The 13770-nt window shown below is 39.9% G+C and overlaps 1 protein-coding gene across 2 annotated transcripts in view; it reads left to right on the top strand.

Moving 5' to 3' along the window:
- The window catches only part of LYN (LYN proto-oncogene, Src family tyrosine kinase), a 116030-nt gene extending 102974 nt beyond the window's left edge, over positions 1-13056 (top strand). For both annotated transcript variants that reach the window (XM_019711059.3, XM_019711060.3), the window contains exons 12-13: positions 1127-1258; positions 9457-13056. In XM_019711059.3, the coding sequence (XP_019566618.3) occupies positions 1127-1258; positions 9457-9659 (335 nt within the window). In that variant the 3' untranslated portion in view covers positions 9660-13056. The remainder of the gene's footprint in view (positions 1-1126; positions 1259-9456) is intronic.
- The last annotated feature ends 714 nt before the right edge of the window (positions 13057-13770 follow it).

The following is a 13770-nucleotide window of genomic DNA, read 5'->3' as shown; positions in this document are numbered from 1 at the left end:
TAGTAATGTTTGGTCCTATCAAATGAAAGCATGAGACGTTGAAGTTTGGAGTAGCAGCTGAAGTTCCTATTGGTATGGGCTTAAAGAGATTTATCCACAAGAATGTACACATCAAGAGGTATTTATATTCCATAGGAACATAGTATGGGTTCACTAGAGAAAATCTTAGCCCTAAAGATATATACAGAGGGTGCCAAAAAAATGTACACACAACTTAAGAAAGGAAAACTGTTAAAATTTTAATACTTGGCGGCCGGTTGGTTTGGTGGTTAGAGCACAGTGCTCATAACACCAAGGTTACCACTGCGATTCCCACATGGGCTAGTGAGAAACAATAGCTTGAACTTGGAGCTGAGCCACTGGTGGGCGGCCAGTTAGCTCAGTGGTTAGAGCACAGTGCTTATAACACCAGAGTTGCCTGTTTGATCCCCACATGGGCCAGTGAGCTGCACCCTCCACAACTAGATTGAAAACAACCACTTGAATTGGAGCTGAGCTGCGCCGCCCACAACTAGATTGAAAACGACTTGACATGGAGCTAATGGGTCCTGGAAAAACACACTGTTCACCCGATATTCCCCAATAAAATTTTGTTTTAAAAATTGTAATACTCAATACATACCGATAAGAAAAGATAAATACAGGTCATGTTTGACTTGTGCAATTACAAGAGGTGCTCAAAGTGGCTACCATCAACATCCAGACACTTCTGATTACGGTCGAACTACTGCTTGAGCAACATTGACCAAAGTATCTATTTGTATACATTTCTTTGGCACCACCTGTATATATTTATATACTTTAGAGGCTGGTGTTAAGAAATGAACAAGAATAAATGCCTTTATATCCTGTGTCATGTGCTTAAAGTGGGCTAGTTAAGATATATAGTAGAAGACACAAAAAACTTTGCTTCTTAACAGGGGGCAATGCCCAAAAGGGAAACAGGAGGGAAGCAGGCATTTTAAGTATAACATTTTGTACCATCTCTATTTTGTACTATGTGTGTATGTTACCTATTCGAAATTAACATTTTCTCAAAAATAAGGGAACTGTGAGGGTCACCTGCCCATGACTTTTTTGTTTCAGCTCAGAGGTCAAAATAAGACTCCTGTGTCTTCTTCCTTAGGTGCTAAATTCCCCATTAAGTGGACAGCTCCAGAAGCAATCAACTTTGGATGTTTCACTATTAAGTCTGATGTGTGGTCCTTCGGAATTCTCCTGTATGAAATCGTCACCTATGGGAAAATTCCCTACCCAGGTATCCTTTACTTACCTATTTCCATTCAAATGGTATATATGAGAAAAAAGCCAAAGACATGAGGCATTAAAAAACAAACAAACAAAACTTATCCAAAAGCTACGAGTAATAAGCCCTTTGTGCTAGAACTTGATTTTGACTATCTTTAGTAGAAAGTGTTCTAAAATATACTTAGACACTTTCTGCCTTCTTATTTGATTGTGTGCATATTCGTTTTCTTCACTAATTAATTACACTTCTTACTTCATGCCTAGAAGGTGCCTGGCAGCGTGTTGCAGATCTGAGGGTGGATTAAAGGGTTAGACACAGGTGTTGCTGCTAAGCCATGAACTTGAGGACACACTCATACAAATGGAGATTTACAATGCTTTTTGGTTTGTTCTGAAACAGAGGCTTGTATAAAGTATTTTAGAGTGTCTGCTTCTTCAAGAAGTAACCACCTCTGTTTATCAGTGAAAGATCGCTTACTGGGTGTGAGAACAGCGTTCAGTATTTCCAGATTCCAACCCCGGAAGCTCTTGGAGCCAGATCCTGTCAGTCCTCCCTTTTTCCACGGTCTATGCTGGAATGTGCAGGAGAGGGATTTCCCCAAAGCCTTCACATTCTTATTAATGTTTGCCTTTTAACAACATTGATTGATAAGGTGAACTTAAAATTACATCTTTAATGCTTAAATCATTCCCTCATTCAAAAAATATCTGAGAATGCAAGGTACTCTGAAAGTGCCCGGATGCAGCAGTCACAGCTCCTGCCCTTGAGAGCTAATATTCTGGTAGGGAGAGACTGATGGCAAATAGACGACAGTCTGTCAGATAAAGTACACTATGGAGAGTGCGTGAAGTGGTTTAGGGATTAGCAGGGTCGGGGTGGGGGGGAGGGCTGCTGGTTGTATACAGTGAGGGACTCTGTGATGTGACATGAGCAAGGGAGCCGTGGGGTTGTCTGGGGGCTGAGTGTCCCACAGGGGAAACAGCCAGTGCATGGGACCCCAAACAGGAGCAAGAGGCCACGTGGTTTGGGCTTCAGTGAGAACTGGCTGAATGAATGACACTCCTAGGCCATTTAATCGTTAGATCAGCTCCATGCTATGGATGAGAAAGTGGGTGGTGAGAGAGGTAGAGGCAGCCTTGGAGTTGGGGTGGAGTGGATGGTAGGGCCCTAGAGGCCACGGGAGAGCTTTGCATTTTACTCTGCGTGAGATGGAAGCCATGGGAGGCTTTTGGGCAAAGTGCTGATGTGGTCTTCCTGCTGATCACCCTCACTGCCATTTGGGGGTGAACCACAGAGCTGGGAGTGAGGGGCCAGCTGGGAGCGGGGAGCCTTCAGGTGGTGCCTGTACAGTGGGCTGACTCTCCCATGAAATCCCCTTTGTGCCGACATTTCACATTCTGACTGCCACTCTGCTCTAGACTCTGAGTTAATGAATAACACTACTGTAAAGTAGGGAAAAAATTTCTAGATCAGCCCTGATGTCTGACATTATATATCTATATCAATAATCTGCATCTATATCTATCTCTGGAGAAAGATTATGTACTTAGATTGTACATATAATCTGATACCTGATCAAATAAACATATCACCTCATGAAATGATGTTGTGTGATATACATGACATGTTCCACTGTGACAGACAGACAAGCCTCTGAGGCTCAGAAAAGGAGACTCTTGTTCAGAACTATGTCACTAGCTCCTGACAGAGCTGCTTCTGAACCCTGTGCCCGGGTGCCTCCCAGGATCTTTTACTCTTGCCCACTGTACTCAAAGCCCAAATATCTGAAAATATTTGGGGTGAAAATCATAAAAAATATAAAAGAACCAGTACAAAAATGATGAGAATCACACACACACACACACACACACACACACACACACACACACACACACACACAAAACAATGGGACCAACCAGAAAGCATTGACTGGTCTATTCCCCAGTTAGCTTGTCCTTTGTAAGGACTCAGGATGTGACATACCTTTGGGAGTTCTGGATTGAAGAGGTTTTCCAGTCACAAGAGTTGTGTGTTATGAGGGCCTCTAGCATTAAGAAATATGAACAGATCAAACAATCCTGTTTACTAAAATCTCAGAAAACTCGATTCAGAGATAGCATAGAAATTGGTGAACACTGCCAAAATATGCCATTTCCATCACTGTTATAAAAGTGCTCATGGGAGAGACCCCACTGACCACTGCGTTATCTGAGAATATTTTCTTTACCTGGAAAAGGGCTGGGCATGTTAAATTGTTTTTTTTTTTTTTTTTAATGGTTTAGAAGTTATATGCCTAGCTTTGCAAAATAGAAAGGGAATAAAATAAAGGAGGGGAAAAAAAGAAATAAGAAAGCCCCATATAAAGTGGACACTTATTTTTATAGGAAAAAGAAACTAAAAAGTGTAATACCGTATATCAAAACGTTACTATCCTTGGGCAATGAGATCATAGATTATATTAATTTTCTTCTTCATAAATTTCTGAAGTTTCTAATTTTTTACAATTATGTTTTCATTAAATATTTTAATATATGTCTAACTAATATATGCACATGAAAAAATCAAGAAATGCAAAAAGGCTTCTGATGAAAAATTGCCTCTCTACCCTCATGCTTGCTGATGCTCCTCAAAGACATCGGTGCTATGTGCTGCCCATAGATCTAATTATGATACTCATACTATTATTTCTTAAGTAAAGTTTTCCCCCTGATTTTACTTATTATTAAATAAGAATATGGTCATGTGTTTCTAAATTCAAGAGATACAAAGTGGTATATGGTAAAAGATGTGCCTTTCACCCCTATTCTCCAGCTGCCATAGAACAATCTTCTGGGAATATGGGAATAAATTATACAATTTTGTCAATAAAAAGTACTTATTAAGAATCTAATAGTCTCTATGTGTATGGGAGTATAGTATAGGAGTGTCATTTTCCGTTTGCAGTCCTACTCATTGGAATAGATACTTTGAGCAGACACTTCTAATACCATGAACTTCTGTGCACATCAGAATATAATTCAGGAAAATACTTTTTTGTAGCATGCTTTCTAGAAAAAGCCTTTGTACTTATTAATTATACTTCAGGCAAATCTCAAAAATCATTGGTCTTCAATTACTGTTGGTCCATTTCAACAAATTTTTGTTGCATTTTAACATTTTTTAGCCCCCATAGACTCAAATTATTTTCTTCAAGTATTTTCTTGTTCTCCTTGTTGAGTGAGCACTGAATAAGTAAAGGTAGTTTATCCCTGTTGTTGCTGTGCATGGCTTTGGAGTTTGTCCTCATTACAATTTGAGACATCGAAGTTAGTATTCTGCTTCTAATTTCTATTTGGAAGACAGAATACATTCCCAAATAGGACTTTTTCTTGAGAGACTCATAACCTAAATAAAATTAAGTAGCTCGATAAGTACACTTTATCAACTTTGCTTATGTTATGAATGCTAAAACAGAAAACACTTTCGCCTAGCATTGTAAACAAATCCTTCCACTGAGTCCACCTTCTGAAGTGGCTAGGCCAAAGGCTGATGGCTTCTGAATCTGTCCTCTGTCTAGGATCTCATTTCCTCGTGGAAGAACTCAAGATCTTGCTTTATTCCTGAAATTTCATGCCAGTGTACTTCGTGTGGTGCTTTCATCATTTTTATGTTGTGTTGGGTACTTGTTTTGTCTTTTCTATTTGGAAACTTATAGTCATAAATTCTGGGAAATTTTCATACTAGATTGCCTCTTCGAAAATTTCCTCCTCTCCATTTTCTGTTCTCTTTCTGAGTCACTTGCTGGTAAGACGGCAGACCTCCTGGAGTGATTGTCTGAGTTTCGTGTCTACTCTTCTGTCTCTGTCATTCTGTCCTTCTGTACTGCCCTTAGGCTTACCTTGCACCTGTGGACCACCACACTTACTTGTCAGCACCCTCACAGGTCCGCAGTATCTTTAGGCTTGTTCCCTGGGACCATTCAGCTCCTTCAGAAGAGAATCTTCCAGGCCTTGCCTGTGGGGTACAAGCCTGGCTGTCAGCATTCTGGAAGCTCACTGGGGAGGGTGCATCGGTGTCTTTTCTTTTTTGGTATATTATTATTGTGATAAAATATACGTAGAATAAAATTTACCATCTTAGCCACTTTTAAGTGTATGGTTCAGTGGCATTGAGCACATTCGCAGTGTTGTGCAGCCATCACCACCATCCATCTCCATAACTTTTTCATCTTCCCAAACTGAAACTCTGTACCCATTAAACAATAACTCCCAATTCACCCAACCCCCAGCCCCTGGTAACTTCTGTTTTACTTTCTGTCCCTGTGAATTTGACTACTTTAGATACCTCCCATAAGTGGAATCTTACCTTCCATATTTGTCCTTTTGTGTCTGGCTTATTTCACTCAGCATAATGTCTCCAGGGTTCACCCATGTTGTGACACATGTCAGAAGTGTATCACTTTTTCATGTTTAGCCTTTCTTCTCACTCCCCATATTCCCGTCTTCCATCCCACACTTTACCCCACCTCCACTGGGCCTGGCGTTCCTGAACGTAGAGCTTCTCTCCTTCAGTTTCTACAGCGTTAACCTGGGGCACCTGCCAGGCAGGCTCTAGGTACAGTCCTGGCTGCAGCCACCGACCTCACCCCTTCCTTTGCATGTGTGGTAACTCTATGTGGAACCTCCCCAGGTGGAATTGGTGGGATGAAACATCTTGCCTGTCCCTTTCTTGCAGGCACTGTGGTTTCACGTTCCTCCTCTTGGCTCAGACCACTTCTGCCTCTGGCTGACAGGTGTCGCATGGTTTCATCAAAGATAGAGTTTAAGTTTCTGTTTCTTGTTCTGTTTTTGTTTGGGGATGCATTAGAGGAAAAAAGGAGATGGGGCAAAAAGTCCTTACTTCACTATCTTAAAAGCACAACTGTAGTAATCTTATTATATGAATTTTCTGAAGGAATTAGAGGGGATCTTTGTGGTTGGGGTTTTGTTTTGCTTTGCTCTTACAAAGAGAAAGGAGGTTTGAAAATGACAAAGTTTTTCTGAAGCATTATGACTTTTCTAGCTGTGTCTTACCACATATATGTAACATCTTAGTGCTATATGTGAATCGGAACCAGGAAACTCATCCTGCAGCAAATGCTCATCTTGGTCACAAGTAGTGCTCAGAAAAAACAAATTTGCCCTTTTGAAAGTATTATTGGGTGGGAGACTGTGGTCCCATGGTAGCTGGTACTTCTTCTCTCACATACACATCGAGGGCCCTTTGGTCTTTAAAAAGACTGTCATGGTTCCTGGAGCTACTGGGCTCCCATCTCTTGTCAAGAACCCCCCTATTCCTTTCTAATCTCTGCTGTACTTCATTTTTCTCCTTTCTCTGCTCCTTCACCAAATTTTAGTCTCTGCTAATTCCTACCCACACCAGATCTCACTTCCTGCTCACCCACCTCCTTCTCCTGGGGGCATCATCCCCACTGTGCTAAAGTGTGCCTCTTGAGGACAAGTCTGTCGTAATCCCCTTTGTATGTCTCAGAGCTTAGTGCTACCTAATGACCCATAGTAAGTATTCAAACAATGCTTGTTGAGAGAATGAAGGATGGAATATTAAAGTGCTTACCTTGTAAGATCACCAGCCAATGGGTGTTTGCTGTCTTTAACCTAACAACAGACCAATTACCAAATATCAGGTTTAATCTTAGGGTCTGGTTGGGGTCTCTTTCCCACTTTCTTTCTTTCTTCCATAAGATTTGTCATTTAGTGGCCTTACTTTGTTCATTGGTTTACTGGTACATTAAACGATAGACTTCAGAGTTCCTTCTTTTTATTCCTCTTATCGAATAAAATTCCCCAAGCAGGGTGGAGCATGCGGCCTTTATCTGGATCATTGAGAGTGTTCTTCAGCATTAGGAGAACATAAAAGAACAAGGAAGAAAAGTCTGCAATAGAGCCAGGGGACCTTGGAAAGATTTGTCTTCTGTGGGAACATTCTGACTTTTTATGCAATTGGGGGTTCCCCAGGAAGGAAGTAAAAAAGATATTCCTAACAAAGTTTGCCAATCCAGCTGCTGTTTTTATGGTCCTGGATATTAGTCCTCTCACCAGGATCCCAGACAGTCACACAACCCTTGTATAGAAGGATACGCAGAGATTTCTTCTGAAATTTATCCAAGTGAGCTTGGCTAGTTCCAAGAGCCAGGGCAATGCCAAAGCCACAAAATTTACAGAGACCAGAACCCCAAATAAAGAAAGTGATGCAAATGAGCGCCTTGGCCTCAGGCCATGAGAATCAAATGAAATCTTCCAGTTAGAACACTCCAGTTACACAAATATTTGAAGATGCCATTTCAGAAATAGACTTGAGCAAAATTAATTTACCATGTAAACAACTTTCAAGAGATCTTAACAGTTACAAAGTTGGCTCAGATCTTTCGATTTCAAAACCAAGGGCACTTCCAAGACAGAAACAATCATGTCTTCTTTCAGGAGTTTAAATCCAGGCAGGGCCCTTTAGTTACTGTGTCCTTAGAAGAAGAAAGATTAGTTAAGGGCAGAGTTCAGAGGTCACTGATCATGACCCATGGTAAGAAATATACAGAAACCCACTCCAAATATAAAGCAAAAGTTTCACAAAACCACACTTACTTTTACTATGTACATTCTGATTTTTTTTATTGTTACAACTTTTTAAAATACTGGTAGTTCCCTAAAAAATGAATTTGTTGATCTCAAATGGGTGGTGGCGTGTAATTTGAAAAACACTGCTTAGAAAATAAATTCGAAAGAAGGTTCTGTTCCAAATCTAGTAAAAGATATTTTTCCTAGAGCTTCTGCTACCTTTCAGAATCTTTCCGTTGAACACTAGTGGTAAAATCTATGGCTATGGAAAGGAAATAGGTTGTGATGAATGGAGCTCCTCATATGCCAAATAGGGTACAAATTCTACATGAAAATATTCTGCATGAAATATAGTTCCTCTGTAAAGGAGTCCATATCTCAGCAGAAAAATGTATACGCAAAATAGGCAAAACATACAGATGCGGAGGTGCTGCTAAAATCCTACATGGGCACATTTCTCTATCCCATTTTACTTATGGAAGAATATGTTATTCAAATGATCGGTTTTTTCCCCTTAAAGCTATTTCAGTAACAAAGGTCAAAGTTCATCTTCTAAGCTACCCTGAGACATTTGACCATATTAAAAGCTATGGTCCATTTTCAATCCTCTCACATTGCTCAGTAAGAATTGTGAAAACCCTAGTTCCCTTACAGAGTGTTGAGAAAACGCACATTCCAGAAGCAGTGTGAGCTTTGACTCTGGTCTGTGCTGAACACTGGGACAATTTAGTGATATAATCAGTTGATCTAGTTGATTTAAGGATCCTGAGTTCTTTAAATAAACTTACAATAACAAGCTGATATTTTAAAAAATATTGGTATGAGATAAATAAATGTATGTGCAAATGATTTTTTGGTAGATGTATTACAAGTAGAAGCTGAAAAAAAATACTATAAAAGAAATTGAGATTAAGGGTTAGGACTGGGCTTGAGTAGTTCATTCAAAAGGTCAGTCAAGTCCAATATCCTTTTGTTATGAAAGAGAACTTCCTTTGTCTTCTACTTACCACATTTGCCTGTTTACCCTTTGGCAAACTAAATTTTGTCTTGATCCCCTTCATATTAAAATTTATATTATTTAGTTGTTTACAGAAATTTCCTTTGCCTTCATATCAGTTTTCTAGGGCTTCCATAACAAAATGCCACAGACTGAGTGGCTCAAACAACGGAAATTTATTTTCTCGATTTTGGAGGCCAAGAGTCTGAGATCAGGGTGTTGGCAGATTTGGTTTCTTCTGAGGCTTCTCCTTGGCTTATAGATAGATGGCCATCTTCTCACTGTGTCCTCACACAGCCTTTCCTCTGCACATGGGTCTCCGGTGTCTCTGTGTCTTCATGTCGTCTTATAAGGACACTGTCATACTGGGTTGGGCCCACCGTATAGGCCTTATTTTAACTTGATGACCTCTTGAAAGGCTTTATCTCTAAATACAGTCAATGTTCTGAGGGCCTGGAGGCTAGGATCTCAACACATGAATTTGTGGGGGACAGGATTCAGACCATAGCAACCTTTAGAACTTGCTTCAGTAGTAATGCAGGATGTGGATAGCAAAAAGATCACTGCAATGCTTTTCAGCCAGGGTTCTAAATGGTACGGGGTTTTTTTTGTTGTTTTAGGGAGAACTAACGCCGATGTGATGACCGCGCTGTCACAGGGCTACAGGATGCCCCGCATGGAGAACTGCCCAGATGAGCTCTATGACATCATGAAAATGTGCTGGAAAGAAAAGGCAGAAGAGAGGCCAACGTTTGATTATTTGCAGAGTGTCCTGGATGATTTCTACACTGCCACGGAAGGCCAGTACCAGCAGCAGCCTTAGAGCACAAGAAGACTCGTAGCCATTTGCAGGGACTGCTGCCTCATTAAAAAAGAAGCAATAACAATCATTGGTCGCAGTAGTTTTCATGTGCTAAGACCATCTGCTGTCCCTGCTTCCCGAAATGAGGCTAAATTACTCAGGAAGAAACACTCTACATCGAAAAGTATCTCTTCTCATAGGCTGAGGCCCACAGCTCTGCCACTTGGCCTGCTCCCAGCTGGCCATCTTGCTTTCTAGACCAACATCTGAATACAGCCCTCTGAGAAGGAAACACCTTTTCTGTCCAAAATGCACCCACTTTGGCCTCTTGTTTACAATTGGATGTGTGACTCAAAGGTTCAGAGGCCATTTTTATAATTACCAAACAGTAGCAGAACTAAACTCATTTATAAAAGTAAAATAACCAGAAGCCTATTGCGGCACTTCTTTGTATTTTCTCTGTGCTTTGGCTTATTTGTTTAAAAATTACTAATCCAACCTGTTAGATTTTGCAGGTGAAGTCAGAAACTTAAAAATGTCTTTCTCATATTTCAGTAATCACCCCTCCCCCTAAAATCTGAGACTGTTAAACATTTTCCTTCCATGGAGACTGCTCAGAACCCTGAGACATAAAGCAGCCACGCTTTTTTGGTCTCTTCCTTGTAGAAGTGTCACTTGTGAGTCATGCAAAGCTGCTGTGTTCAGCGGCGTGAACCCACTGACGCCGAGCCTTGCCCAGACCTCCCAGGAAAGGGAGCCTCAGAAACCACTCCACCTTAAAAAGGACAATTTTTAAACTGTCCAGCGTTTCAGTTCCACAATTTCTTATATATAGACTTTTGTTGACAATGTAGTTTGGAAGAAAGATAAGATTCTAATTTCTGCAGAACCTCATAGGACCTTATAAAACATAAGCATTTTCTTCATTGCTTCAAATGACTTGAATGTTATTTTAATGATCAAATATTAATTTTAGTTGTACTCAAAGTAACACCATATTTGGGAGCTTTTTTGTAATTCAGCAATCTTTTCTAAGTGGTGTAAGATGTATGTGAGACTATTTATACAGGATATGAAGGAAAATAAGTGACTGAGGAGGTTCTAATGAGCCACTGGGACACAGGAGGTTTGGCTTGCTAAACTTTTCTACTGTAAACTTTGAATGGAAAATGCTATGTCACATCATCTTTCACTTATGCTGTCATGTATATACCTAATATTTCTATTTTTTTGATTTTATTTTAATACATCTAGCCCAATAACATCTCAAGCTTCTCACTGTGTTTAACATTTCCAACTATCGTCAACATAAAAATGAGTTCCAGTTGGGAAAATGAAAGGTGATTCCATATAATTACATGATTTAAAAGATTTGTACAAATTCTACCTCCCTCAACTGGCATTTTCAGATTGGAGAACTGAGGAATTCATAGCCTGGATGCCTGAACATCCCTCATGGGGGTCAAATAAGATTTGTTTTCAAATAGGCTTAGCACGCGCCACTAAAATTTCATTTTGTATGTGTTGGCTAGGCATTGGGTGCCTAGTGGAAGGGATAAAATATTCTGCTTTTCCCTAAATTTTATCTTCTTTTCCTGTGATTAAAAAAAAAAAGTCCCTTTAAAAATATTCTAAAATTCTCAGTTTGCAAGTGCCATGTTCACAAAGATAGAATACTATCATCATTTAATGTCTCTACAGCTAGTCACTGATTCACAGTGGTAAGTTTTCTATGTACACCCACCTGTTCATGTTTTTTTTTTTCAGAATCACACATATGATCCAACATGTTACGTAAAGAGAAGGTGTAAAAGAATCCCCAGAGGAAAAAAAAGTCTCTAGAAAATTACTAAATTTGTCTTCACCTTGTTTTTCTTCTCTCAAGTCTGCTTCCTTTTGCCATTTTTCATTCTGCATTCCCTCTCAGTCAAGTATGTGGTCCTTTCCCCTACGTGTCTCCATCAGATCAGGCCACATCACTTACTTTCTGCATGTGCTCCAGCCACATAGTACTCAGGGGACAGCAAGCACAGTCTCCTCCCTGGGCCGTAGGATTCCAGCCTTCTCATGGCAAAATGAGGGGCTGAGGAGATTTTTGTATAATCTTGGGGTCTCCAGTGATGTGCAGAATGGCTTAGATCACCACATCCCAGGTCATTATTGAGAACTTGAAAATTGAATGGCTACTCCCTGAGATCTGACTCCACTGCTCTGCAGTGAAGGATGAATGTCACTGTACTTGAAAAGCTTCCCTGGTGAATATAATGTATTCTTAGGCCACTCCTCTGCTTTGACCCCTTTCGCAAAGTTATCTTCTCAAAACAATGCCAGCCTTCTCTTTCCTCAGATGATTTGGTTTCCCAAGGGAGGGGTAGAGGAGGAAAAAGGAGAAAACGTTTTTTCCTTTCTGATGAACAAGAAGCTCACTGAACCTAAAGTGAAACTCATAGACTTGACACTGGTGTTTTCAGTAGAAGGGGACACTTGGTGCCTCTGTAGCCTCTCCAAGCATGCTTATCCTCTATTCTATTCTATTCTATTCTATTCTATTCTATTCTATTCTATTCTATTCTATTCTATTCTATTCTATTCTATTCTATTCTATTCTATTCTATTCTGCCAGAATCCCACTGAAAAGCATGCTTCCCAGGCTTTCTTTTAGGGGAGGTACTACATCTCAGAAGCTTTGACCTCTGTCCAAGAATTTATAAGAGGTCAATAGAACGAGGGACCATGTTTATTTACTTACACAGCAGGATAGGTCAAGGGCACTGAGATGTAAGTATAAACTCATTTCCAATTTTGCCTGTGGTAATAGCTTTCCCTTTATCTTCCCCTTTTCTCCAACAAACTACATGGGGCAGTAGCTGCTAAAAGGTACTCAGTACTGAAACACCAGCACCTGCTAAGTTCAACTGAATTAAAACAAATGTTCATCCTGTAGCTCATCCCTTCAGCCATTATGATTTACCTGCCACATTCCACCACCAGGCGGTTTCTTGTATTCTCAGCCAAGGGCACTGTCAGATGAGATCACCCCACCCACTTTTCCCCTGATTAACGTAATTTTCTACTTCTGCCTGGTTGAATGGAGACTCCAGTTCACTGTCTCCTACCTTTAGACTACCTGAGGTTATTAGATTAAGTGAAGACTAGTGTTGCCATTCTTCCTGATGGAAATAGTGATTGTAAATACACAAAGATACTCACACACCCACCATTTTCTCAGTGCTCTCTTTTGTGCTTTGGCACATTATAAAAATTACCTCTAATTTACATAACAAGTCTTAAAGGTATGGTTGGTACTACCAGTATTTCACAACTGAGAAATCAGGTGCATTTAAGGCCACAGAGGGAATAGATGAGCTTTTTTTCATGTTACTTCTGTGTGAAATAAAGCAAATGAAATATCTTTTAATGGAATCTCTCTGACTTCTTAGTTGGGTATGCTAAGTGGGCAAAGGAATTACTTACAAAATGCTCTACTGGAGTCCACACAGATGTGAGGGGAAATTTCTTCTAGGTAATTTTATTTTTAGAATAAAAGTCATGCAAGAATTCAACTCACCACTCACATTTTAAAAAAACACAAGTTACACATACTACACTTTTGAATAAAATGCTTTGATAACATTTATGCTCCATTTCATAACATGAAGATGTATTAAACTGATAAAATTTTATCCCAAAAAGTTCTAATCTGATAGATGTGTAAAAGAAAAGCCTTTCAATTTAATTTCTTATGTTCTTGTGAATCTAAATACTTCAAATAGAATTGAGTGGCAAAAATGTCATAGGATTCCCAAGATGGCCACTGTGTAATCGGGGGTATGTATATTCCTTACATGTGGAAATGATAGGGTCAGTTTTGGTGGCCTTCATCTCTAGGTCTTTGGGAAGGTATTAATCAGAAATAATCTGGATTGTCCAATGTGCAATGTCAACTCAGAACTTCTAGAATCAAAGATGGCTTTATTTACAGCACCAAAAGTAGGGGCCATGTCACAAAGCAAGAAAATCATCTGAATTTTGTTTATTACCCTATGCTGAGCTGGACAACAAATATTTAATCCCTCATCTGCTATCCTTAGGGTCAGATGTGTTTTTGATCGTGTGTGTGTGTGTGTGTGTG

Source organism: Rhinolophus sinicus, chromosome 7 (assembly GCF_057876585.1).
Source record: "Rhinolophus sinicus isolate RSI-liver-muscle chromosome 7, RSI-T2T, whole genome shotgun sequence".
Taxonomy (NCBI): domain Eukaryota; kingdom Metazoa; phylum Chordata; class Mammalia; order Chiroptera; family Rhinolophidae; genus Rhinolophus; species Rhinolophus sinicus.
The sequence above is the reverse complement of the archived record's forward strand: the minus strand, read 5'-3'. Positions and strand labels throughout refer to the sequence as shown.